The following is a 27,665-nucleotide window of genomic DNA, read 5'->3' as shown; positions in this document are numbered from 1 at the left end:
GCCATTTGCTGTAATGAAGAAGTGCCTGGGTTTTTTGAAGCTGCAGGGGAGCTTTGGGGGCCGAGGGCATCACAGCATTTGCATTGTTGGTACTCGTCAAAAGTTGAGAGTTCGCTTCCTCTCAAAATGTATCATATTTAGCACTTCTTTACAGCGAAATTAGATGGGGCTTGGCAGGAGTTCTTAGCATCTCAGAAATCAGAACTTAAGATACCAGCTTCCAAAACCTAATCGGTCAGGAAAGAGAAAGGTGTTCCCCTTAATCTTAAGTGGAATCACAAAAGGGCTTTTTGTATCGAACCCTAACAGAGTGCAGACAAAACCCCTCCAAGCATGTGTGCCCACATGCAGATGACTGCAAGTGTTTATCTGTTATTAGCAAGTTCTCTTAGTATTTGGAAAAAGCCTCAAAATCAAAGGTATTTTTGCCTGCAATACAAATTAGATCACCGCATGGATTAACCAAAATTCGTATTGCTATAATGTAATATTTGTTGTTTCTCCGTGCAAAACTTTCCAGCATAACTGCCCCTACCCGCAGAAAAGGAACAATTATTTTAAATTATTTGGTCAAAATATCAAAGCCATTTCACTGACAATGGCAAGAAAAGCAGAAGGGGGGCAATAGGGTTGACCACGGTGCTGCCCTGCTGAGTCTGCCTGGCTTTAGGGTAAGCCTGCAGACATGCCCATCAGGAGCTGAAATATTCCACCCAGACCTCATAAAGTTGCACCCAAGAGGAATCTGCTGCCAAGCACTAAAAAAGCCCTTCAAGAAAAAGGTAACATTCATCTTCTTTTGTGGTGAGAAATTACTTCTGTTAAAAGAACCACAGAGGAGAAAAATTCTGTTTAAAAGTGTAAGAAATTAAATGAAGCAAAATGTTGCAAATGTTTTTGCAAGAAAAAAATAACCTCCACTGAAATTGTCAGCAATTAGATCTGAGGGAGAATGAAGCATAGTCTTAAATTCCTTCTGTTTGTAAATAGTGAAGAATCTTGAGTATCCAAAATTAAAAGATGTATGAGTAGTTGTCCAGTAAAAACTATATGAATGACCCCTTTTCTAATGGTGTCATCACACCTATTGATAGTTTTAGTCAGGTTTTATAATGTTATGTAAGTGTCAAATCCAGATGCTACTTGCTGATTGTAATCACATCTGTCAAAGTGGCTTCGGTCTCAAAGATAGTAAGTTTCTGTTAGTGCTGTGAGAGTCAGAGCTATAGATACAGAAGACACTCTGCTGAGAGCGTGACAGAGAGCGTTAGTCATCGTTTGCCCCAGCCGAGAGTGTATTGGCATTATCCGGCTTGTCAGTCCACATGCTTACTGCAGTTTTAATCAGCGTGTACCTTAAGTCCCAATGCACACAGCAAATCACATTCTCACTCATCCTACAGGCCAACAAAGATAGGTAAGCAAACAGTGAGACATGAAGCTCTTACAGTGGTGTCTCACAGGATAGATAAGGGGGTAGAAGAGGTGGCCAAAGGTATGTGTGAAGATGCTAGAAGCGAATTGGGATATGCAGAGGATCTGCAAGTGTTGTGTGGACTTGGAGGTATCAGGGATACTGTGTTACAGGGGTATAAAGGATGTGTGAGAAACTTGGGCTATTGCAGTGAAGGCATCAGGGGGGATGTGGGAAAGAAATGCCCTGAGAACAGCAATTAACTCCATTTATGGCCCAGGGAACACTGTGTTAAGCTGATAGAAGCACTTCTATGGCTACACTTTTATAAAAGTCCCTCTGCATGTTTTCCTCCACAAGCATTCTTGTCTGGCAAATTTAACATTCACCAAACTTTCTTTAATCAGGTTTCTTTCCTCTGGACTAAATGTTATGCTTGTTCTAGAAAATAAAACCCTCTTGTGGATCTCATGGGAACAGAGTCTGTGTTGAGAAGGGTCCTGAGTCTGGGGTCTCCTTCAGTGACCTATCTTTAATCTTTTATTAAACAAACCCTTACATTTTCCCCTACCTCAAAAATTCAGATTGTCCTAGATGAGATCTGTAGCTGTTGATTTTAATCTCCCTTGTAGAATATGACAAGAACTGAACTTAAGCTACCCAGAATATCAGCCATGTGTCATTGTAAATGTACCACGCCACATGCAAATGTAGTACAAGCTATTTTTTCCCCAAATGTCCCAGTGACTCAAGGTTTTCAAAGTGTAAAATGATATTTTTGAAATCTTTGAAAAAGACCAAAGGTCATTAGTTGTGGAAGTAATGCCATCCAATAAATAATTATCTGTAAACTTAGTAGTAGGTATTTCAGTGGAATGCTACCTCTCCAGTTTGGAGAAGGACATACAGTATATGGCGTGTTGAGTAACATTATTATGTTGAGATGAGGAACGGACATTTTTTTCCCTGTCTGGGAAGAGGCAATGATATCAGACAGAAAACCTGATGCCTCATCAGTTTCCTTAGCACAGCATAAACAGTTTCCCTCAGAAATCAAATCCATACCAGCAGGTTCTTAGTGCTACTAAAACATTACCGATGAAGCGATCCTGGATGTAGTTTATCTCAATACAGCGTCATAGAAATAGTGGAATTTCTGAGCAAGAAGAATCAGAACATGGGTCATTTGGGTCTGTTTCTGTTAGTGTTGCTATTTGCTGAGCAGGAGTACATTTTAAAGACCTGCAGGTTAGTTTGCTATTCACTTAGTCATCAGTGATCTGAAGTAAAATTGTTCCGTAACACAACGTGTAGAAGATACATGGAAGCACCGTTTTCTTGGACGCAGGTACAAAGTCCACATTGGATGCTCTTCCCTGCAGCAAGTGTGGAAGCAGCCTTTCTTTTCGTCTCTATTCTTCAGTCTCACAGTTTAAACACAGGCCTTTTACCTGATAAATCTTTTGGATGGAAGCTGTTTGCCTGATGCAATGTGGCCTTGAAAGGTGAACAACAGCAGCGACCCTTTCTTGCGTGCAGCTGTGATACAGAGGAACCTTTAGAAGGGAGATTTGACTTCCCAGGCAGCATTTTGCACACAAAATCCAACCGGTGCTTGTGTGGGCACAAGAGGAAGTTCCACCTCAAGTGTTTAGACATCAGTGACTCGTGATCCCCGTGACACTAGTATTTTCTGTAAGAGTGTTCAGATAGTTGTGTTAAATCCAGAGTTCTATGCTCCTATTTTTATTGTGTCTTACTCAGCTACACCCTGTTTTAAACCTTGGAGCCCAATCCTAGCACACACTAAGTAAACATTCTGCAGCACAAAATAACTTCCATGGAAATATGCCCTTGGCAGTGATGACTTACCATCACAGTTGTACAAGTCAGCAAAGCAGAGCTCACTTTAACGTGGGCCAGGTGCTGGTAACAGTGTGGTGTCAGTAGCAAGGAGTTTAGAGTGGGCTTCAAAAGTCATCCCAGCACCGGTTGACGTTCAAGCAATTGGTTCACGCTGAATTTCATGTCGCTACAGCTACACTCTTAGTGGTACCCAGCCTCATCTGGATACGTGTACAGGAGATGGAAGTTACGTCTTCGCTTTGTCAAGGTAAGGCTTTGACTCTCAGCTGAATAACAGCTGTGTCCCAGGGTAAATTTACAGGACTGTTCAGGGTCATACCCATTCATGTCCCACAGATTGTGGGGCAATAGCCCTGGAGTAAAAGGGTAGAGGGGATGTTTGATGAAATGAAAAAGGAAGGAGTTAAATCAGTAAGACTGGAAAGGGATTTGAAACAGGGGGGAGAGTGAGTGACAAAGAAAAAGGGTTTAGGTCTTCTGCGGGACAGCAGAAAACAGACACAAAGCATGGCAGAAGTGAGAAGTAGATGAAAAGGGCATTAACCTGAAATACCAGAAAGGAAATCGGAAGAAAACAGGAACAGAGGTAAAGATGGATAAAATCAAGTGTGCTACTGGCTGAGAGTGTAAGCAGTTTTATACCGTTAGTGTTTGCTGGTGTACTGGCCATATGGTGACCCAGTATGAGTGTTTTATCGAAGACCCTGTAGCAGTTACACATTTAATCAGAGAGGAAGGGTCTTTTTCAACATGGGCCTCTGTACTTTCCTGGGCTTGTCACTGATGTAATCCAGTGTTTCACATTATAAAGTCCCATGCAAGGATCAGTTAAAACACTAGGGGGATTTCACAAAATGTGATAAGGACAGTCTCACCTTTCACATTCTGTCTGAGCTGCTCCTTGTTCCTCAGTACTAGTTTCCTTGGCTCAGTCTGGATAACAGTTTCCTTGCAAATACGAGGAGAGCAAGGACTGAAACATTCACACGTCTCTCTGATGAATTCAGTGATAAAAATACAACACTCCATGGACTGGCCTCAAGGACCCTGACAGCTAAATGCAAGGTGTTTCTGAAATAGTGTTATCAAGGATAGATGGGAATAAATTGTCACTCTGCAATTGTCCCAGGCTCATACTGTTTCCATGTAAGAATGAGAAAGGAAAAGATGAGGCGCCCAAGTCTCCATATGATTTCATTGAATTCTGTATGCATAACCATTAATAAGTAGTATGGTAGAGAGGAGGGTGTGTAAACCTTAAAACATCCAGTCAGAGTTGTTGTCAGGTCATTAGCCTAACTTGTACAAATAAGACAAAGTTACTTCTTTGAGTTAAAATGCATAGCAGCTGTAAGATTCTTCTGCATGTATTCAGACTTAAACTGGTGTTCAAATTTGCGGCTGAGAAGGAATTTCCCCCCTGTCGAATTAGCAGAGACCTTTGTCTCCTCTCTTACTGTGCCCTGCTGAACAGTTCCATCAGCTAAGATCCTCTGGGCATATTTTACACAAAGAGCAGCTTTCTCTTGGAGCAGGGGCCTCAGGCCTTAGAGACACCTGGGCTGAGGTTAAGAATAATTTATTTTTTGAAAGATTTCTCATTTTAGTTTGTTTTTTTTTTCCAGCTGATCCAGAACAATAGAACGCTTTGGCAGATTTACTAGTACAAGGTGTGTATTACAGAGGTGCAGACACAGGGACCATGGCCACAGTCTGCTGGTACAGCTGGGGTGTCACCGGTCATTTTTGTGACTACAGGGAGAAGGATGAGCAAAGCTGAGGTGTGAGGGCAGTGAGGCAGGCATATGCGGTCTGTTCAGAGTACGGCAGCTGTGGTCCAGTTTGTAGACATGAATATTATCTGAAGATGCTGCTGAGGCTGGAGGAAGGAAAGTGAATGCATGAGGGACAGACCTGATCTGCCGGCAGGGAATGAGGAGGGAGAATTCTGTATCAGAAAGAAGCCCAGCCACACTGATAAGGCAATGAGACTTTATTGGAGTCCCTTCCAGACCATCATTTTAAAAGTAAAACAGAATAGAGGGGACGGTTGATCAGGCCAGCTCTATGCCATTTATCATAGACTTGCCTGGCCTGCGTTGCCAAGTTCTCAGGGTAAAACTTTTAAGCGGTGCATCCCCACGCAGAATGGTCTATTGCTCATGTGAAAGATCATTTCTTTCCTCCGCTATTTCCTCTCGCTCCCTGGCAGAGTTTTCTTGTTGTGGTTGTGAAAGCTAGTAATTCAAAGAGATACCTTTTCACCAGTACAGCTCCCCAGCTTCGGGCTGGCGCCTACAAGCTGGCCCAGAAGTCACTTGCTGAGCGCTGCTCAGGAAATCCTTGGGTTGGTATCGTGTCAACCGCTGCCAGCCTTTGATTATTTGCTGCTGCTTGGTGGCTATCGCAGATACTACCCGATGTCCCTTCCCCACGGCTCGCTCTTCACCGGGTCTTTCAGTGCCTGAGGCTGTCCCGAGTACCTGTGCGTACCTTCTAACATACTCAGGTGGCCCAGGTCTTCTCCAGTTGTGGCACCTGCATCGCACCTCAGCCGAGGGTGGCAGTGGCAGCAGGACTTTCCAGCTGTCGATGTTCCGTCTTGGGATAAATCGATTTGCTGGCTGTAATAAAGCGGTTAATTATGATTATATGATAATTTTTTGGCGCCTCATGATGCAAAACGTGGAGCTTTCTGGATTTATTACTTCTTGTGATTCTGGAGCAAGAAAAACGTTCGTGGCGCGGCAAAGAGCAAGAGACAGAGCACGTCCCCGGGGACTCCTGCCCGGGCCTACCCCTCGCGCCGGTGACGTACGGGTTTAAAAAACAGCAGGAAGGACGAGCCGGGGCAGCCCCGCCGGTCGCACCGCCAGCCGCCCTGCTGCCACCACCAAGATGGCGGCGCGGCGCGGCCGCCCCGCCCCCGCGGCGCCCTTCCCTCCCTGGGCCGGCCGCGGCCGGCGGCCGCCGCGGTGGCTGCTGCCGCCGCCGCCTGTCGCCCTGTGATGAGAGCATCAGCCCTCACTGCCACGTCTCCCGGGCAGCTGCAGCTGCGGCGGCGGGGGCAGCCGGCGGTGTGCAGGGCCGCGCCGGGGTGCCGAGGCCGGGCCCGCCCGCGTCCTCTTCCCTTCCCTTCCTTTCCTTTCCTTTCCCTTCCCGGCAGGGCGGCCGCGGCTGCCCGCCTCTGCTCCTGCCCCGCCGCGGGGCGCCGGGCGCCGGCGGGCAGCGGCGAGGTGGGTCTGCCCGGCGGGAGGAGGGGCACCCGCCAGCGCCGCCGCAGCCTCGTCCCCCGCCGGCGGTCCGGGGGGCTGCGGGGGTCGGGGCTCGCCGCCGGGTCGCTGCCGCCGGAAGGGGACCCCGCTGCCGGCCGATGTCCGAGCCGCGCCGTCGCCCGCGCTTGGATGTGTGAGTACCGGCCCCGCCGCTCCCTCGGGGCAGCTCCGCTCCGGGAAAGCCCGTGCGACCGAAGCGGGCGGCGGGCTCCGCCGGGCCGGGCGGGACCCTGCCCCGGCGGTGCGGGGCTGGGCGGCCGAGCCGCCTCCCGCCGGAGCCCCCGCAGGCTGCCCCGTGCGTGCGGTGCTGCCTCCCGCCTACCTCGAACTTCGTGTGCGTGTGGTGGGGAGGCTTCTGCTGGCTTTGTTTCGTCCTGCTGGTGTGCCACGGCACTGGGTCCCGGGCTTCTCGTTTTGGGCATTTCCTGATGTGTCTGGGTTAAAGCCAGAGGTCTGAGCACGCTGCTGGGAGGCGGGTGCTGCGTGATAGGAGGGCTGAGGATGAAACGCCAGGAACTTGGTCTGGGTCACGGGTAGGTTTGCTTTGGGCTTTTAAAATGCTATCCCTACATAATCAGTCCTACAACGGAGGTAGGAGAGAGCACCGTCCTGTGGAAGATGAAGATGAAGCAATCCTCTGTAAGTCAAGGCCAATCTTACCTGCCATAAGGTACCGTTTCCAGAATGGACGTGGGTGCACATGTCTATGCCTGTTCTTTTTTTGTACCACTAAGAAAACTGTATCAATCGTCCTCTGTTATGTAGGATAGCAGTTAGGCCGATGATTTTCCTTATTACATGAGGTAGTTCTTTCACTACTCCAGCATTGTTTTAACATGTGAACATGTAGCTGAAACAGAGGCAGCTTTGTTTGCAATTTATGATCGCTCTCGTGTATGCCTTTTCGTCGAGAATCGCAAGCCCCTCGTATCACTGGCATCTGTTAGGACTGTAAGTGAAGGAATGAGATGCCTATATTCCAAAGCGATGAGTCGTAAAGTTTATGGAGACGAGGCATCCCTTCTGTAACCAGCTCAGGTCTGTTAACTCACTGCGATCACAAGAGATTTTCTGGGAGAGGGATACGGTAGGATGGGGATGGGACTGGAACGGCTCAGCTCCAGGATGTCAAGAGCAGAGCAGGACCTCAGCCCTTTAACCCGCAGTCTGCTCCTTTGCTCACCTCCTGGCACTCCTGTTGTTGGAGTGGCTTTGTTTCTGACACTCGTTTCTCCTTCCAGCACTCCTCTGGGGTGCCAGCTCCTTCAGCCGAGGTGCTTGGTATCGCGATCAGATGATGCTCTGCTGGTAAAACCTGGGCCCACTGGAGCCAAAGTGGTAGCAAGGCGATGCTGACCTCTCTGGGAGTTGTGCTGAAACTTCACCCACTCCTTGTTGTCCCTTATTGGACTGGGAGTTCTTCAGGTGTAGATGCAGCTACTCCTTGTTCCTGTTCTTGAGCATCTTTGACTGGGGTTTTGCAGTGCAAACCCACATGTACAGTGGGAATGCTGTCCAGGTCTGATTTATTTGGAAGGATGGAGGAGCTCGGGTAATATCCCTTACCCAGTTAACTGTGTCCAATGTGATGGGTACTCCTAATCTCAAGACCACAGAGGTCTGCATGCCTCCTGTACAGCTCATTCCTGGCTATCTCCTTGTAGACCTAGTGACTTGCAGGCATCCGAGACCTGATTTTCAGAAGGTCTGGGTATCCACACTGCTACTGATAGAGGTGTCTATATTGCCTCAACCTGAGCATTCAAAATAACTGATAATTTAGAAAAGGCAGACCTTTTATTTTTATTTTTTACTTCACTTTTATTTTTTACAGTCTTTCTGACTGTAAAATGAGGATAAAACATTTTGGTTCCTAATTTTGCAGAGTATGTTTCTATTCTGCTTGTAAGAAGATAAATTCTTTTAAAAACTTCTTGCGATGTACAGGTTAGCACCTTGCTGAATTATTCTTTATACACAGACGGTAGCTAAGGAAATACAGCTATTCTCATCTTAGTGGCCTGCCTATATGAGCAATATTTGTGCTGATGTAACATCGCCAATATAGTTATACTGTTATGTTTTATTACTCAAAAGCAGACAGGCCTAATCACTTTTTTGTCTATGCTTTCTTCAGACGTTGCTTTTTGGTCTGAAATTTTAGAGAATGGAATTATGTACGTAGTATTTGAGGGGAAAAAGCCACACCTTTCTGCTGTTTTTGGAATTGAGCAGCACTGAATACAAATCTTTCTCTGAAGGTGTCTGTATTGCAAATTGACTTGGGCAACTCAAGTCTGGATATCATAAAACTAACATTTTTTTTCTTCTGCAGGCATCAAATCTGGATGTTTGAGAATACAAGAGCATATATGCTAGAAATGTTTGTTAAGGTGGCTTCCAGTTTCCATGAGCGTTCAGTTCAGAAGCCAGTCGGGCCGCTCAGTACGACACTGTAGAGTTACAGCTCCTAAAGGTGGATATGGTGCAAAGCAACAAGACAGTACTGATTCTGAGACCAACGTACTCCTCAGTCGCAGTGCTTTCCCTGTGCCTCAGTATCATGAAATCCTGGAAAAAAGTTTTCTTCTGGGAGTTACAAGCATGTGGTTCAGTTTTAGTTTATGGATGTGAAACTCTTGAGTTGGAGGGGTTGGGTTTGTACTCTGGATTTAAAGAAGAGATATTTTGTCAGTACAAAGATGTACATGCTTTTCAGCACTGATGAAAATCAGTTAGAGATTTGGCTGAATTTATTTACTATTAGAACATTTGGTCTTAAAAATATTACCGATTTCCGACCATTCTTTTGTTTGTCCATTGTGAAATTTCATGTCCCGGCATGTTTATGGACTGAGAAATACAGAGGAGGGTTGAATTTGGCTTGCAGAATCTACTTAAACGCTTGGGATCTTTAGACTTCAGTGCTACTTGGTCTGTCATACTTAATTGTGTGGCATGATATTCTGTTACACAGATTTTCTTTTTTGAGGCCTGATTTTTGTCCTCCTTGCACTGCCATTCCATTGGAGAACTGATACAGTTTGATGACAGTACTGCAGTGTTAGCTTATGCACAAGAAACTGTAAGAAAGATACGAAATTACAACCGTTGACCTTCCTCTTCTTTTGGTGATCCCTTCCATCTGCCATCTCCTTAATCCGCTCTCTGGCTGCAGAGTTTGGCCTGTCACGGTAACGGATGATGCCATGGAGTTAGCTTTCTCCTCTTTGTTCACCTAACCACAGCAGGTCTCTTGTGCTGATGGAAACTTTAGTCCATTTATTTCTGACTGTACCACAATTAGATAAGCGGTACAGCTTTTAGCAGGTGGATTTTTAAAATGAGAGGTAAATCTCTAGTAGCTGTGTGACTTGGGCAAATTGCTCATGAGCTATCACAAACGTGCCTGAAAGACTTCCTGCCATTCTTTGTGGGGTGTAGTCATTGGAGAGTCATTTCCAACCTTTTTTTGACTTTTTGGGCTGAACGTGTTGCAAGCGGAAAATGAGACTTCTGGTGGGAAGTGAGTATTATGCAAGCTAGTCAGAAAAGCTGTGCTGGCTAACGTGGTGCAGCGGCATCCATGTATGCTGGGGGATTTGAAATGATTGGTTTAAAGCAAAATTGTCAGTAGACATCTGTGGCCCAGAAATACTTATAAGGGAGCATGTATGCAGATTCAGACAGATAAATTAGTCTTGGTATAATTAATTGTACCAGGGATTAATGTATCCTATTGCATTTCCCCGATCTGCTAGATTAGTTGCTCTGTAAATGGTTTTACGAGGTGCCGCCCACCAGAGTAATGGAAGTTGAATTGAAGACCCTTTCCATTTTGCGGGGAACTTGTGTATTACCTGTACCTGTTATTTAAGAGGCAAGTAGAGGGGAGTTGATGTATTCTCATATGAGTTTTATATTTTAATGCAAATTTATGATTTATGCAAATTATGATTTATTTAGAATTCCTTGCAATAATTTTGCTTTTCTATGATGTCAGGGATATGGAAATTGTTGTTGCACTGATACCTTCCGATATGAATCCCAGTGCGATGACTTGGGGTAAGGCTCAAGGAAGTTTTTCTTCCTTGTGTTTTAACACCATGCCTTCAAACTCATTGCTGCAGATGGCAGATGCCTGCCTTATTTTTAGCTATGCGAGCACAAAATAGAAAAATCCTAGTGACTCCCCATGATTTGTCATTATGGCTGACCTCCATTAAATTAAACATAGGGATTGGCAGAGGAGCAAAAACAGCAGGAAAGCTGCTTCTGTTTGTTTTAAAAAAAGCTTGTCTAAAGCACTAAAATAATACTGTAAAAAATATTCACTACTATGTACAGAGACCCCTGGGAGGAGAAATACTTGCCAAACAGTTTATCCTGTTTGTGGTAAGGAAATTGAGGTCTAAATCAGTAAAACAGCTTCCCTGGAAGTCAGTTGAAGAGCAGAGATTAAAAAGCAAAAGAGTTCCTGGCTTGCAGTCCTGTACTCAGGCCATTAGACCATGTGTACGTGTTCAGGGTTGGGAGGAGGATGCATATTTTGGTGGCTTGCTTGGCTGAAAATTATAAGATGGGCTCTTAAGGCAAGAGCACCTTTTCTTTTTTTCTTTTTCCCCTTCTCCCCCCCCCCCCCCCTCCCCCCCCCGTAGTGATCTGTTTTGCTGTGCATTTGCTCTGAGAAGTTGGAAAAGAAAATCTCAGTGGCCATAGCAAAAATTCCCCTCCTTTCCCAGTCACTGTGCATTGCACACTGTAACAGAGGGCGATTGGTGGCTGTGTTTTAGCAGTGCCGTGCCTGTGCGCAGTGTTTACTGAAGAGCTTTGGTGCAAGATGTACTTAGAAGTGCGTGTTGATAAATTGTATTAACGGCCAGCTTTGATAGCTTTGCCCATGTTGTGTCTGCTAATACATCGTCCTTGTGATGTATTATTTGTGCATTAATTCCCAACCAGTGTCCCTTTCTAAAGTGAACTTTTGTTTCTATCTGTAACTGGCACGTGGAGTTGGAGCTTAAGACTTCTGTGTTGTTACATATCCAAATCCTGTTTTGGATCTGAAGTTGAAACTCTCCCGAGCTTTCAGAAACAGTGCAGGTTCTTTGAGAACCATATGTCTAGCTAAGTAACTCCCGCAAGCTCTTTAGTTTGAGCCTCTTGCTCTGGATGAGGCTGGACTTGCTGTCCCTTTCCCCACACAATTCAGAAGCATGGGAACTGTAGGACCAAAATAGAGCATGATCCAACTGCTCAGGCCTGCATTTCCCTCTGCTGCTGGAAAAGCTCAACTCTGCAATTCTGTCTTGTTCTCACACAAGAACAAGCCAATGCTTTCTTTATTCCTAGATCGAGTATTTGGCTGTGAGTGTTGATGTATACATCAGAAGAAGCCAAAGAAAATGTTAATGTCTTGCTAACTGTGTGATAGCGTTGTCTTGGTGAAAAGTGTGTTATTGGCCACTTGCAGCTGATGAGCCCCGAGGACCTTGTGTTGTAGGCTGGTTTTTTTTTTTTGCTTTTTTGGAACATAATTTCACTTGTTTTCATTCATAAAATTATTATAGTCATTAATTAAAGTCTTACTAAGCTGTTTGCTTTGACCTTCTGCAGCAGTTAGTTGCACAAGGTAATTATATGGTTATGAGGTATTATTTTATTACTCTGGGAATCGTGGCTTTGTTCTTGTACTCGCCGGAGGTTCATTAAGAGTGCTTAGTGTGTGTATCTTCTTTCCTCCAATTCACAAAGACTTGAACTCATCTGTATTCTGAAGAGGACCATATTTCCTGCATACCTCTGCAAATCTCATCTTTGCACCCCCTGAAGTAAGGTCTTTGAGGGGATTTTTAAGGAATGTGTAGGATTTGGGTTGGAAATCCCTCTCCATTTTTAAAAATTGCTTTTTCAATCTCTTGGATAATTTTCTTGGTCTAGAGTATTAAGGTAAGGAGTATTGTGTATCCCATCCTTGAAGAGCACGTCAGCAAAATGAGCTGAACTGAGCTTACTGCACTTTAACCTGGAGAGGCTTTTCCTGGAAAACTTTTCTTTCCTGCTCCCATTTTTGTTGGTGGGTATTTGAAGTACTGTTGCAGCTACAAACAGCAAGCGCTGCCTTCACTTTGTCTTTAGCTAGAACTTTTATTTTCCCGACTTATCTGTCAGCTCAGCCCTAGCCTTCCTTGCTGAAGATGCCTGAAATGAGTCATACAGTATATATGCTGTTTGTGAAATCTTGCCTTTTTCTTGCTGCTTTCACCGTTCGGTTTTGGCACGTGCGTAGAGGACTGATAGATGGAGCCTCTTCAGCCAGAGTTGTGCTGTATCAGCCGACGCTGACTTGGTCTTGCTGGGTTGGTTTTGTTATTACAGAGGAGGTTCTTGGTTCTTACGTCACTGAGCAAAAATTAGTGTTGCTGGTGCCTCACCTGATGGCGGTGATTCACCATCTGGCTCTTGTCCTCCTTGCCCGACCCTGAGCTGCGCTTCAGGGGGGTTTCCGTGTCTCTCCACGCCGAATCTCCTTCTTAATCTGTCGTTCCGTATGGCATGAGGACTTGGAAAATGTGCTGACTTGGGAGACCTCCCTCCTAACCGGTTTTGCCTCCCAGCCCGGGGCCAGGGCCGAGCTCTGGGACAGGTGGCGGGTGTGTTCTTCTGGAGCCAGCCCGAGTTGAAAGGTTGTGTTGACTTAGCGCTGGGGGAGCTCTGCGCAAACTGAATATTTAGCTTTCCAGCTGATAACCTGTGGTTGTTTCTTCCCTCACAACAACCAAATGCTTTTTTATTTGCAAACCAAGTTAGGGCTTCCACAGAAGTTTTGCAGCTTCTCGGTTACCGGCGGCATGGCAGTTGTGAGTGGGCTGACAAGGTGGCCTCGTGACCGAGGCACGGGTGCAGCTATCGCTGTTCCTAGGCTCTCTTCTTGATTTTTTTGGCACTGTGTTGGGTGAATCAGCTACCAGCTTTTTGTCTCAGTTTTTCCACCTGTCAAAATGTTTTTTAAATAAATAAATAAATAAAAGGCTCACACTAGAAGAAAGTAAAAATGAGCCACAGCAACTAGGACTCACAGCAGTTCAAAAGAAAACTTGACTGTAAGGTGGATTTGCTGATAATTTGCAAAGACATTAGGACTGCTGGACAAATGCAAGTTTGGGATTAGGTTGACCAGCTACAGCGACTTGAAGTGAGGGCATTAGTAACCAAGAGACCTTTTTACATTGCTTATTTCAATTTCAGAGACTGATGGGGGTGGGAAGGAGGAAGAGGAGAAAGAGCTGCTTGTCTCCCAGCTGAAAGTCGAGACTGCTATGGTCATGACTTTATATTTAATCCCAAAGGTTAGAGAATCCTACCCTATTTTCCTCCTCCCATCCTTCCAGAAATGGTTTCACCAGGGGCTAGTAACTGTCTTTTGCAGCCTTGCAAACAAGGTTTTATAAATAAGCCGCTGTCAGGAGCACAGCGAGTTGTTGTTACCTGCGGGGCTGCTTATAGGCATTGCCAGTAGCATCCTCAGAAGCTGTACAGGTGCTGGCTGTGCTGTTCAGCGGCAGCCCTGGGGACAGAGCCTTTCACTCAGGCCAGGGTGAACCAGCAAGGTCTTAAATGGTCCCTTGCCTTTGTGGTCTGGGAGCTCGCACCTCGGAGCTTATCCAGACAGTCCAGTTCCAGGATATATGTGCTTTTTTGAAGGAAAATGACCTAGAAGCCAGTGCTCCTGACAGCAGGAGGATAGGCGGCTGCTGCAGTGGGGGGAGGAACTGCCAGATACCTGGATGCAGGAGCGCTCTGGAGATGGGCGGTGCTGCTTGCCATGGCACTGAATGGCTGCTTCTTGCACTGCCGCTTCCACGCTCCTTGGCTTGTACTTTCCCTGCGCCATTCCCAGTTCCTTCATCCGTTTGTCCTGCACTTGGTGCTAGCTGTGGTTCAGGGTATTACCACTAGCACCTGGAGGGGCTGGAAACATCAGTGGTGTTTTGTCAGCGCTGGTAGTTCCCTGTGCTTCATGTCAGCGGTCTGCAGCTGTGCCGCGGGGGTGGCCTGCTGCGCTTCCCTGCGAGGGAGCACTGCACAGGTGACGGGTGTGTTTCCGTGCCTGTGTAGCCATAAAGCACGGGCACGCCGAATGGAAAGTCTTGCTAGCAACCCAGACAACGCTGGGAGCTTCTGTGTTGCTGAGGAGGAAGAGGCAGGCAGAGCTTCCTCGCTAACAGCCCCAGAGGCAACGTGTTGCTTCACCCCAAGGTGTCACGTGCTTACTCAGCAGGAAGAAGGCTGCTTTGATCAAGATGGAGAGTTGTAACAAGAGACCTGTGGTCTTCTCAGGCCACATTGCTGCAAGCGAGGGTGGCCACATTTTCCTTTCTGCTCTTGAGAGCATCTGGTTGTAGGACTTGTAGAGCCAAGGAGAGCCTCTTGAATGTTTTCCAAGCTCTGAGAGTTCTCACGCCTTGGTGCAGCGAGCTTCCCGAGAGGATTGGAAGCTCGGAGTTTTCTCCAATTAAAAAACGTTAACGCCATCAAAATAACTGGCTGAGCATTGTAGCGTTTCCAGCAAAGAGATGGGGAACCAGGCAGACTTTTCATTCTGATGAGTCACTGACTCTCTCCTGATTTGCCTCTTGTAAGAGCTGTTTGGGCAGCTGCTGATGCAGGAACGTGGTTCTGAGTGATGGTCCCTGGGGAGCAGGACAGGGCTGCATGCTGCTTCACCTCGGAACTGGTGGATAGTTCGTCTGCCTAGCTCTTCATCAGTAAAGCCTCGCTCACAGCTGCGGTTCTTGCCTGCCTTGATCCTGCCTCATCAGGATAGCTGGGGAACTGATGGGGAGGAAGAGTGTTGGTGCAGAGAAACAAAATGCCCAAGTTCTCTCTGTAGTCCTAAAAGCATGAATTGGAAATCAGAGGGTCTGATGCCTTTTGTTCCTGGATCTTCTTATAACCATGTCACAGCTGAAGGTTTTGTCTCTGTCGCAAAGAAAGAGCGCGGTCCCTCTCAAGGACCCAAGAGCTGTCTGTACCCGTATCTGTTCCCTGTGCGCAGTCAGGACCACCGTCCACTGTTCTGTAGCTGGTCCCCAGATCCTTCTTGTGTGTTTTTATGATGCCCACATCTGCCTGAGAGAGGAGATCCTGGAAGCTAGGCAGTTTCTGTTCTGGGGATGTTGAGGATGAAGGGACTACAAGTATCTGACTTTTAAGTGAAATTATATGTGAAGAACAATGTGGAATCGCATTAATGGACTAAAGAGTCTTGTCAGGAAAAGCTTTTATCTTCCATTACTCACTTTTTGTGCCTGTGACTCTATATAAAATAAGATTACTGATGGGGTGTGGACTCTGCAAACAGAAGGGAGCCTAGTAGACTCCCAGCTCGCTCTGCGGGCTTTTTAGTAATACTTAATATCACTTGGTTGCACAGAGGAATCTTATCTGTTGGAGTAAAGGGTCATGAACACTTTTTTTTTTTTCTTGTTAGCATATTTTTCACAGTAGAATCATGCCTTTGTTTATTAATTGAAAACTACAGAAAGGCTTTTTCCCATGTCTCTGCCCTCAAAAAGGAGGGCTGTTGATTAGTTCAAGGCCAAAAAAAGCAGACTTAGAGTCAAACTGATCTATAATCTCACTGCTTTGTTTAACTTTATCTGGGGAGCTTCAGTTTTTTGTGGCTAGTTTTACAAAACAAAAGCAAAAAAAAAAAAGGGAATGGCTCTCAGGCAGATTTTGCTCTAGCAGACACCTACCTAATTTGATCAAACTCCAGTGAAGTAAAGTTATTTAAAGCTTGGCTTGAGGAACTGCCCAGTCTATATGTTCATGGATCACTGTGAAAGGGCTTATTCAAGTGCATTTAAAATATGGTGCACTGACGTTAAGGAAGGCTCCTTTCCACAGGCGTTCGTTTTCTACTGGTAGAAACCTGCATTTTATTGGTTTGCAAAACCAGAGGGTGGAAGTGCAATTACTCAGTATCCAAGTGTCTATATTGGCAAACATGTGAAGCATGCTAATGGGATAATACTAATAAGAGCTGTTAAATTATTTACATGAATTACTGAATATGGCATGAAATACCTTCCACTATTAATGCCCTAATTAGACTACCAATGTATTGCATCTGTTATCATAAATATCCTGTAGGTTGTATCAGACCAATTGTTTTAGCTTCCACAGTCCCTGTAATAGTTTAATTTGGCTTAAAATGGCTCTCAAAGTTGCTCCTTTTAGAGGTTTTTTCATTTTTTTCCTTCACCTTAGCTGCTTATGTAGAGTGTCTGGATGCCCTAAGTGAATTCTGCATTGTCTGTTGCTGCCCCTGCTCATCTTGTGCATGCAGCAGAATTTTCTGCTGTTCATATTTAACTTCTGAAATATAAATATTCCCAAATAAAACTCTAGAACATCCTAGAGAAAGCTCTCTGAAAGCTTTAGTCTTGACTAGAAAGGTAAGGAAGGCTTCAGTTCTCTGTTGTGTTGTCATTGGAATTACAATGAGAGTTTTGAAGTCTGCCAAAACACATTCTTTTCCTCCAAACACAAATTGTCCAATGTTTGCTCTCTCCTTTCATGCAATTTCACAAATTTGGTTGTGCGTTTTGGTTTGGTTTTTTTTTTTTTGCAAGTGACCTTCATGTATGTGGAAGGCATTTGTCTTTTGAAACATCTTGATTTTTGTTGAAATTTTGAGAATTAGTTATTGGAGTAGAGATGAAGGATGGGAAATTTTAATACAAAGGATGATTCTTTGAGGGTGTTTTTTAGAATAGTTCTCCTGTATACTGTGTTCATGGTGACAGTGGTGTGACTCATTGAACTTCCTGGCATTTCTGCCAGCTGTGATTTCTCAAGATTTTGAAGGTGATAACTGAATTATAAATAGACGATAGGTTCCACCTGCAAATTTCGAAGCTAGATGCAGTTTCCCAGAAGGTGGCGGTGCTTTTTTGGACCCTGTGTTGGTTCTGGCTGTGATATTTTGCCAAAAGGGCAGCTGATTAGTCTCCAGACATGCAGGCACACCAGGGTCCTTGTAGCAAGATGCTCACTCAGTGTCATGATTCTGTACAGCATGTGCGCTTGGAATGACTTCCACATTCGCACTCCAATTCAACCCCTCTCTCTCTCATGTCTGCTAGCCATCAGAAACTTACCTGACTGCTGAAATCCTTGCAGTGTCATGTGGGAGACAAATGAAATAAAAGCAAAATCGTGTGGGAAGTGATAAAGTCTGTGCCAGAGAATCCACCTTTGTTACTGATATTCTGAGTTGTGCAGCCCCTCTCATACTAGTTCATTTTAAGGAACTGATTGATTTAAATGTGTCATTTAAAATAAATAAAGATTTACAGGCTTGCTTTTTAATTTTTTTTGAGGGCTGGGATATGTGATTGCCTGTATGTGGATTTGAAGTACATGTATATATGTGTGTTTTGCTGCACTACTCTTCTAACTAGAACCACTTTTAAATGGACCTCCTACCATTGGGTCAGCTGGCCTTTCTTAGCACAGAAGGGAGCTGAACCATGCAATTAACTTCATGGAGACCAGTCTGTCTGTCTGTTCAGAGCTCTGACAGAGAGGGTGCAAATTGCCTACCAGCATCAGAGCCTGTCAAGTGATGCATTGGGTGGTTAAAAAGACCTGTGAAGCTCTAGTAGCTCCTTGCACCAGAACAGGGGGAGGGCTTTTCCCAGGCCTGCTTTTGAAATGAGGCAGGCACTTGTGCGGTCTCCAGCACTGGAGATGCTCGGTTGCGCTTTCCAGCCAACAGGAAGTGCTAGCAGTCGCTGATGGCTAATTTAAGCAGCCGCTTTTTAAAGACACAGTGTCAGTGGCATCCATGCTCTGTATGCAAGCAGATGCTGATCTGGTGCTGTTGAAATAGCTCAGTGTTTTAGGGTGGCGATGGGTGTCCCACAGGGCTCTGAGTGTATGACAGTGCCTTCCTTTTGCATGAACTCGCTTGGCTGGGGTGTGAACTAGGTGACCAGCTGTTTGCAGCTTAAGTGATGTTTCTGCCTCCTTTGCAGACCTGGAAAGGCTTTGGGATCGTTGTCTGGGTCTCAGGGCACAGCCTGCCGGAGGCACTGGAAGTGGATTGGTTCCTGGTCATGCCCGGTGGAAGGAGGGGACCCAGCCGGCAGCAGCTAAGCCGTTCAGCTTTGCCTTCTCTCCAGACGCTGGTTGGCGGGAGCTGCGGAAACGGTACCGGTTTGAGAAACAGGTGAGGACAAAGGTAGGGTTGTTGAGACACCTGCGGCAAGGATAGCACTAAAAGCCAGGATCCTTGACCCACTCTGACCCCCGGGAGCGCGGCTTCGTGGTTAGAGTGAGGAAATGGGAGACAGGAACCTCGAGCCCTCTGCGGTGGCATTAGGAGATGGCCCATCCAGGAGGGAACATGCCCTGCATGACAAACATCTTCCAGCTTCTCTTGTCAGCTCTGCTGTGGCACGATTCCCTCTGCGGCCCCTCTCTTGATTTCATGCATTAAAATCAGCCCCATGGGGAGGATTGTGGAAGTGGTCTCAGCCACCCTTCACTGCTCACCGTGGTCACAACGGCCAGGGGTGGAAATTGCACAGTGTTCAGTTTGTCTTTCCCTGCAGCAGTTCCCAGAGCAGTGAGTCCTAGCAGGCGATGAGTCCTTGTCTCTCTTGCTCGCTTGCCTGCAATGCCACAGGGAGTTAGTGTCACATGTCAGAGCTCAGCTGTGAGTCCCCCTCCTATGTGATAGAAAGGCAGGGCAGGAGGATGCCTATATTCTGTTTTAGCCCTGCTGGTTGCAGATGAAACTAATTCTCACAGTTGGCAAAGCTCATCTCCATTTTCTGGGGAAGTTGGGGGCTGAAAAAGGAACACACGGTGACATTTAGATGTCCACATTTAGCACAAAGACTAAAAATGCCCAGTGTTGCTTCCTTCCATACAGAAGTTAGCAGACTAGAGAAGCTATTTGCTGCATGTTGAGGCCCTGATCTACTTGGTATAGGTTCATCCTTACAGAGACAAGACATCCAAGCCATTTAGCTTTGGCCTTTAAAGACTTCTCTGGCTGGGAAAGATGGATGGATGGCAGAGTCTTAGATTCTTGAGGAACAAGTAACTGTGGTGACACCATGGAGTCAGTGCCCCAAGGTCCTGGGGGAGTGTCACTTACCCTGGTTTCACTCAGACACAGCATAGTTTATGTCTGAACTTCCTCCAACAGTTTAGTCTGCTGGAGCTTTTAGTTGTCCTAGCCTCTGAAGGCTAGGGAAGAAGGAAGTGTGAGAACACTTGAGAGGTCAGCCTCTAGGAAGTGGCTGAACTAATCTGTTCCATTTTTAGTTACCTCTCTTTTTAAGAGAGGAACTGTGAGCAGAAAGATGATGTGTACTTTGCAATACTGGAGAAGGAGGCTGGGTGCTACTGTAACGTCCTAGTGATGTGTGGAAGGAGCCAACATTAAGTGCTCGGCACAGAATCCTCAATGATTTTTGCTTGGACTTGCTTCCTCACTCTGTACCTTTCTTCCTCCATCTCTAAGTTTACTGAAATATTGCTGGGCATGTCAGCACCTCTGGCAGACCAGTCTGTGGTCTAGAGAAAATGCTGGATAAGGGTTTTGTCTGAGCTAAGAAGATGAAGATCACCACCAGTCTTGCGCCAGAAATATGAAAGCAAGACTGCTGCCGTCCCTCCTCTAGCTATGCCCAGTCCCAAATGCACAACCCCAAGCACTCCATGTCCTGGAAAGTGGTAGAGATGATGTAGAATGTTTACCAAGGGAGTGGTATTTGTCTGCTTCAGGAATGGTAGTGCCATCAGCCTCTCTGCGCCTCCGATCACAGCGCTGATTACTCCAGAGCCTGTACGTCACTGCCGGATCCCTGAACTGCCGTTGGATGGGAGCCTTCTCTTTGAATTCCTGTTCTTCATCTACCTACTGGTAGCCCTCTTCATTCAGTACATCAACATCTACAAGACTGTCTGGTGGTACCCATACAATCACCCTGCTTCCTGCACCTCACTGGTGAGTTCACCAGCAAATGCTGTCACTCATGCTTTGTCATTACACAGCTTCTTTCCATGCTTCTTCAGTCCAGGAATCACCAAGCATTTGACATTAAGGGGGTGAAGGGGAGTTTGCATGCACCCCCATCAGCCAAGGCCATGTCATTGCCCATTTTACAGGGGAGAAAATACATGGAAGGTGAGAGAGAGAAAGAAAGAGAGAGAGGTGTCAGGAGGGCCCCTTCAGTGGAAATTTCTTGCAGATACTTGCATGGCCTGGCTAGCCCCTAGGGTTTGAAATGGAGTTGAGACTGCAGGAGCCTGCTGTGGGTGGCCCTTCCCAGTAAAAACAACAGAGCCTGAGAGAAGGGAGATGATGGAAGTTTTCCTTAGGATATCACAGCCCGTCAGCAGCAGAGGAGTTGGGGAGGGGGTCAGATCTTCAGCTTACGTAAACGTTCCAGTCTCCTCGGTTTCAGTCTTCTTCCTGGTCAATAAGCTGCACAACATGGCAGTGACCTGTATCTGAGTCAACAAACCTCATCTGAGTGAAGCTAGCCTCTGAAGTGGTCCTTCGATTTATATTGTGTCCTTGCTGCTTGGAGGCATGAGGTGGTTCCTTAGTTAACTACACCGACAGATGGTGCTGGTGTTCCAGTTATCCAGCTATTACTTTCAAGTTCAGCTATGCGATGCTGGACACAGCTTTCTTTGAAGAAAAAGCATTCTGTTTCAGGCTCCCTACCTGAAAGGATTTAATGGTCACTTGTTTGTTCCCACCAGAAGTCAAGTATTCTTTTTCACCCAAAATGTCCTTGAAGTCCCAGACAGCAGTATTCGGAGTCTGCTAACTGTTCTAGCCAGAACACATTTGATGGCTTCACTGAAAAATCATAGGGGGTCCAAGAGCTGTATCTAACTTGATGCAGCTGGAGCCAACATTAACTTCTAATGCAGATCTATGGCCCGTGAGGATGACATTTCTCAGATCAGCTTGATTATCAGGGAGCACTGGTCACTACTGACCATTTCTGAAATCAAGAGCTGAAGTGAGCTGGTGTGCTCTGGACTCCATTTCAGCTGCCCTTGCTCTGGTTGCTCAGTGGCTTTTCCCAGGAGAACTTGCAAGCTGTTCTCCATAGTAGGATCCTGGTCCTAGATGTCCCTTTGACTCCAAAAATACCTGCCTGAAGGGTGGGGTTTTTTTTGTTTTCAGTGGAAATCTCTCCATGGGAAGGAATCTCCATGTGGGGAAGATCTTGCTTCTGGAGACACTCCTGTGTTACTGAAGTTTATCCTTTGTCCCTCATCCCTAATAGAGAGATTTGGGGAATGCTTACACAAGGTCCTAATGCGCTCTCAGCATCCAGCTTTCCAGTCCCACCCCAGCTGGGTGGTTTCCGAGTTCCTTCCCCTGGTGAAGACCTTTTCTCTTTCCTCCTTCAGAATTTTCACCTCATTGACTACCACCTGGCGGCGTTCATCACAGTGATGCTGGCGCGGAGGCTGGTGTGGGCCCTCATCTCTGAGGTAACATTCCCACTGTTCTCTCTCCTGCCTGTAGTACAAATTGCAGAGCATGACCATCCATGGCCTGAGAAAGTTCTGCAAGTTGGATAGCTGGAGGGTTTCTTCCCCCAGAACAACTCTGGCTGTGAAGGACTAAGATTTTGGCCTTTCTGCCTTGTAGTTTTCTCCTTGAGCCCATTCATGTCCTGCAGTATTGGGTAGCTCTGTTGCCTCTGCAGCTAGAAGGAGATGAAATTGTCCCACTTGCTTCTGTATCCTTGCAGGTGCGGTTCTGTACCTCACTATCTCGTGCCAGAGAAGTGGCTGAGAGAATTGCAAGTCAGGTAGCAGAAAGGCAAACAGGGAGGTTAGCCAAGACTGGCAGAATGAACAGGAGACTAGAGGGGAAAGGTCAGGAGGAGGATGCCTGAGTACACTAAAATGAAATAGGAATAGCTGGTAGAACTGCTTTTCCAGTCCTGGTTGCTCCCTAACTCTGAGGCTCTGGTCATGTCACCTCAGATTTTGAGACCCTCTCTGTGTTTGTGAGAGCAGAACCAGGAACCAGGCCAAATACATGTTTGAGAAAGAATTTCCATTCTCTTCAAAATGACCTGTCCACTGAAACAGTTAACACAACTCCAGGCTAAGCAACTAAGCAATAAGTTTAAAAATGAATAAATAAAATAAAGGAACAGTTGTGTCCTGTTGAACAGGTGAATGGAGAAGATGGTATCTCTGAAGTTCTCTTTTCATCTCTGATTCCTACCACTTTCATTTACATTCACATCCTCCGTAAAGCCTCCCATAGACTGAAATTTCTGCATTGAAACCTTCCATGCAAGTTCTTGCATATCCCATCTATTGGCTCTAACCCCTAAGAATCTTTTCATAGTTCAGTTGCCTTCTCCCTTCTGGAGATTGGAACAAACTTTCTTGCTGTCCTTTTGAAGGTGGTGCCTCCTCAGTAGACTGCAGCCTGTAGAGATGAGTGGTGGAAATCTAGTTTTGGGATTGCCAAGGTACACCATCTTCTCTTCCCTCAGCTGAGAACTGTGACATTGCAGTTCTTTAGGAAAATGAATGGTGAGACCTGATCCTTCTAAAGGAAAGAGCAAGAGGAAATGTGTTTCAGGCTATCCTGGACTATCATCAGAGCAATACGGGACTTTGCAGCTCTGATTTTTAAAAGGCCCTATTTTAGTCAGGCCCAACAACTTGTGCTTATTTGAAACTTTTGGATTCTACCAATCATGAATAAAATCAAAGGCGTTCATCTTTCTAAGAGAGTCAGTCTCCTACTTCTGGGAGGAAAAGGGCAGCCTCCTGGCACCCCTCTCCCGGCTCCTCCTCCACAGGCACCTCCTGTGCTCATGTTCTAGCATGAGCGTTACAGGGCTGCTGAATGTTTCTTCTCTATTTGCAGGCCTCTCAGGTGGGTGCAACATCAGTGATTCACTACATGGTGCGCCTGGTGCTGCTCACCCTCTGTGGATGGGTGCTCTGCTGGACTTTGGTCAACCTCTTCCGCAGCCATTCTGTTCTCAACCTTCTCTTCCTGGGCTACCCGTGAGTGACACCACCTTGTACCTTCAGGGTGGGGGGAGCATAGCCACTTGGGGTGACATGAGTCACCATGGGAAGCAGAGCTGTTGGCTATAATCTGTCCCCAAAAGACATGCAGACAAAAGTCCCTTCATCTTACGATTAAAGGGGAAGTAGGAATGGCTGGGGATGATGCAAGGAGATGGCGCTGAGCTTATGAAACAAATTGTCTGCAGTATGCTGTTTGCGTGAGGGGCCTTTACTGTGACTGAAGACTGAGTCACTGGGATCACTGGTTCCACAAATGGGATTTAAAAAAGCTTCTTTGCATAGCTGTCTCACAGGAGTTTTCTCCCCTAGCCTCTAAGTGGGGAGAAGACTTGGCCACTAGCTTCTGGAGTGAGGGTTCCTATGTGGTGTCCCTCTCGTAAGGGCCAACATCTGTCAAGAAGGTGCCCCCTGCTTCATGTTGGGATGGCTGTCATTTCAGCCCTTTTTTTTTTTTCTTTCTTTCCCTTCAGGTTTGGTGTCTATGTTCCTCTGTGCTGCTTCCACCAGGACAGCAGAGCACAGCCCCTACCTGCAGACTGTGGTTACTTGGTACAGGACCAGATGGTGGATGATGGGGCTTCAGCTGTCAGCAGCCTGGTCAAACCCAAAGATTTCCTCTCGCTTCTGTGGGAATCCCTGAGAGAACAGTTCAATAATCCTACATCTATCCCCACCCACAGCTGCCCCCTCTCCCCAGATCTCATCCGCAATGAAGTGGAGTGCCTAAAAGCAGATTTCAACCGCAGGATCAAGGAAGTTCTCTTCAACTCTCTCTTCAGTGCCTACTATGTGGCATTCCTGCCACTGTGTTTTGTGAAGGTAGCTCTTGCCTGGCTCTCTCTGTGCCCCTGCCCGCCGTCTCCTTCTGAATGTTGTGTGAATTGCTGCCAGGCCAGATTCCTGGTTAATTCCCCTTTTCTCTGTCTCCCCTTTGGCAGCCCGGATAGCGGAGCATGGCTGCATACGGAGTGCACTAGTACTGCTCCTGGTTGGCGGATAGGTATTGCCATAAATGTGATGCACCTCTAGTCCCATCACCCCACTTACTAACTCCCCTTCTCCCACCCCCTGCCCTAGGCAGATGGATAGCTGTGTTCTTCCTAGAAAAGGGAACCTGTTGTTACCTGTCTCAGATCCAACATCCGGGCTTTTGAGTGCTTGGATCGGAGGCTTTGGTGTTCAGCCTGTTAGAAAACAGAGCCAACTAGGATGCTTGGCAAACTAAATCCAAGAACCTCTTGTCAATGTGGGGGTTGTATTTTTTAATCTGTCTTTTTTCTAACTTGAACGAGCTCCAGTTGGTGTAGTGAAACAGGCAGGGCTCCACAATACACATTGCAGTCTTGGGGCAATTGGTGCTCCTGGGGCAATTCTGTGGCAAGCAAACCCCCTTGTATCTGCTGCTGGAGGAGGAGAAGCACCAGCTGCAGCATCATCCCCCTGCCCTTTCTCCTTCAGTTCAAGGAGAAGGGAGTCTTGAGTGTTTCCTAAGCTGTAACCCTCCGAAATCACTGGTCCAAAAGCGCATGCCTGTAATGTGTGGTGTGGGTCTGCTGGATGCACACGCAGTACGTCCCTTGTCATTCCCTCCTCTGTTTTGTGACAGTGGTGCCAAGTTCTTGTCTGGTCTCTTTGCAGAGCACCCAGTACTACGACATGCGCTGGTCCTGTGAGCACCTCATCATGGTGTGGATCAATGCCTTTGTCATGCTCACCACGCAGCTGCTGCCTCCCAAGTACTGTGACCTGCTCCACAGATCAGCTGCCCACCTTGGCAAGTGGCAGAAACTAGAACACGGTTCCTACAGCAATGCTCCACAGCATATGTGAGTGTGGGGATGGGGAAGGGTTGGCATGCCCAGCAAGAGGCTGAAAAGACATTCTAGTAGATAAGCATTGCTGATACTTGCTTATCTACTGAGGAAGCTTCCCCATTCACCACAGTGCCAGGGGTCACAGGTGCAACTCTGCTGGTCTTTGTTCCCTAGAAATAGAAACATCTGCTCTAGAGAGCTGTCTGAGCTCCTGTGGTCACTGCTGGTTCCTTCCCAGAAACAAACACTGAGATTTGCTTGGCCCCTGGAGAAGTAGCTTGTGCAGGGGCAGGGGGTGGCCCCCTCTGCTGCAGTGGGCTAGGTTCTTGCACCATTTGTTCACATTACTCAGTCAGAGTCCAGCTGGTGGGCTTGTGATCACCTCTCTGTGCTTTTCCAGTGGGAGCTGGGACATCTCCTTGTGGCAGAGGCTTTGGTATTTTTCAAGATGCAGTCCATTCCTGTGAACCCACATTCAGGGAGCTGGGAGCACAGATGCTAATACTCTGGCATTCTTTCCCTACAGCTGGTCAGAAAACACAATATGGCCACAAGGAGTTCTGGTGCGACGTAGCCGATGCCTGTATAAAGCAGTTGGGCCTTACAACGTAGCAGTGCCTTCAGATGTGTCCCATGCCCGCTTTTATGCAAGTATCTCTTCTCTAGCTTGATGTGTTACAATTGTGGGAGGGAGGAGAGGCTGAAACCTAGCTGCAGCAGAGCAGATTGTGCGGAACAGAGTTCAGTGCTGTGCAACAGCCTGTTGCTGATAAACAAAATACCTGTTCTCAGCAGAGGGGCTTTCCCTTTGCAGTATTACAGTGATGTCTGGGCAAGATGGAAGCCACAGCTGCCTTGTCAGTGCTTTCTCATCATGGTGACACAGCTCTCCCATCAGGCAGTGGCATATTCTTAAGAGGGTTCTAGTTAACATCTTCCAGGGAAAAGGGAAAGTATGTCAGCTGGCCAATAGGTTATTTCACCCATCCTCCCCTTCTCAAGCAAAATTACTTTTACATGCTTGTTTTTTATGCTGCTTTCCCTAAGTAGCAGCTAGTGGTGGTTGGAGTATGTTTTTTCTGCCCAGCATAGCGGTTGCTAGCTCAGTGATGCCTGACAGCAGTATGCAGTGTTGAAGTTGGGAGTGGTATGTGCAACAAATTATCGAAATCTGTCCTTTTAAACTGTTTCCCTGCAGTTCCTTTTTCACCGTCCATTACGGCTGCTCAACCTGCTGATTCTCATTGAAGGCAGTGTGGTCTGCTACCAGCTCTACTCACTGCTGCGCTCAGAAAAGTGGAACCATACGCTCTCCATGGCCCTCATCCTTTTCTGCAATTACTACGTCTTATTTAAGCTCCTCCGGGACCGGATAGTATTAGGCAGGGCATACTCCTACCCACTTAACAACTATGGACTCAAGGCACACTAGGCCGGCCAAATGTGTACCCCTTATCTTTCCCTTCCCACAGGGCAGGGAGGGAACCTCAGAAAAAAAATATTTTCGTACAGTTCTATTTTTTTCTTGCGGCGTTTATAAATATTTAAAATATTTTATATTTTGTATACTATTGTTTTTGTGGGGTGGGAAGGGAACCAGTGGCAATTAAATGTCGCTTTATAAACAAGGTGTTATTTTATATATATAAAAAAAGATCAATGTGTATATACTGTATATCTCTACCCATACATATATCTATGTGAAGCAACAGGATTGTGTGTGTGGTCACTGTGTCCGCTTTGCTCACACAACTGCCTTGCTATTGCATATTGTGGGGATAGAACTGCTGTTAATTAGGAACTGGTCTGCTGTAGAACTTGGATAAGCTAACAGCCAGGGGAAGAAAGGAAACATGGGAGCCTTTCAACCAGGATGAGTAAAGTTTAGCTTAGTAACCTCAGTACCAGGGAAGTCTTGCACTGGAAATGTGCACTGATGTGATACCACTTTAGGGAAAGGGAGGAAGCAGTGTGCAGAAAGACAGACTAAGTTACTGTCAGTCAGTAAAAGCTCTCAGTTCTTTCTTCTTCCCACTGTTAGCAGGATGGAGGTATAATTTAAAAAAAAACAGCACACTCTTTACAGTTGGACTCAATGATCTTAAACGTGTTTTCCAACCTAAATGATTCTATGATTCACTTTAGCTCCTATCTGTCATCTTAGCAACCTCAGCTCCC

The 27,665-nt window shown here is 46.4% G+C and overlaps 2 protein-coding genes across 5 annotated transcripts; one reads left to right on the top strand and one right to left on the bottom strand.

Annotated features, from left to right (window-relative positions):
* Positions 1-121: 121 nt before the first annotated feature.
* On the bottom strand, positions 122-7,929 carry LOC142414820 (uncharacterized). Of its 4 annotated transcripts, XR_012777223.1 has the most exons (4): positions 6,099-7,929; positions 5,538-5,904; positions 2,866-3,107; positions 122-227 (listed from the first exon to the last, which is right to left on the bottom strand). XR_012777223.1 is itself a non-coding variant. In XM_075512554.1 (3 exons), the coding sequence occupies exons 1-2, from the start codon at positions 6,975-6,977 to the stop codon at positions 5,542-5,544; spliced, it is 1,242 nt and encodes a 413-aa protein (XP_075368669.1). In that variant the 5' UTR covers positions 6,978-7,929; the 3' UTR covers positions 2,220-3,107; positions 5,538-5,541. The 4 variants fall into 4 exon arrangements, 2 of the variants coding, with proteins under 2 accessions (XP_075368669.1, XP_075368656.1); XM_075512554.1 differs by lacking the exon at positions 122-227 and having other exon boundaries at positions 2,220-3,107; XR_012777225.1 differs by lacking the exons at positions 122-227; positions 2,866-3,107 and having other exon boundaries at positions 5,168-5,904; positions 6,697-7,929.
* On the top strand, positions 6,554-27,545 carry TMEM39A (transmembrane protein 39A). Its single transcript, XM_075512530.1, has 9 exons — positions 6,554-6,688; positions 18,603-18,796; positions 20,365-20,587; positions 22,015-22,098; positions 23,504-23,646; positions 24,144-24,492; positions 25,312-25,499; positions 26,014-26,134; positions 26,686-27,545. The coding sequence occupies exons 2-9, from the start codon at positions 18,684-18,686 to the stop codon at positions 26,917-26,919; spliced, it is 1,455 nt and encodes a 484-aa protein (XP_075368645.1). The 5' UTR covers positions 6,554-6,688; positions 18,603-18,683; the 3' UTR covers positions 26,920-27,545.
* Positions 27,546-27,665: the final 120 nt, after the last annotated feature.

The sequence above is a fragment of the Mycteria americana genome, chromosome 1 (assembly GCF_035582795.1).
Source record: "Mycteria americana isolate JAX WOST 10 ecotype Jacksonville Zoo and Gardens chromosome 1, USCA_MyAme_1.0, whole genome shotgun sequence".
In the NCBI taxonomy this organism is placed as follows: Eukaryota; Metazoa; Chordata; class Aves; order Ciconiiformes; family Ciconiidae; genus Mycteria; species Mycteria americana.
This window is presented reverse-complemented; position numbering and strand designations above follow the sequence as displayed.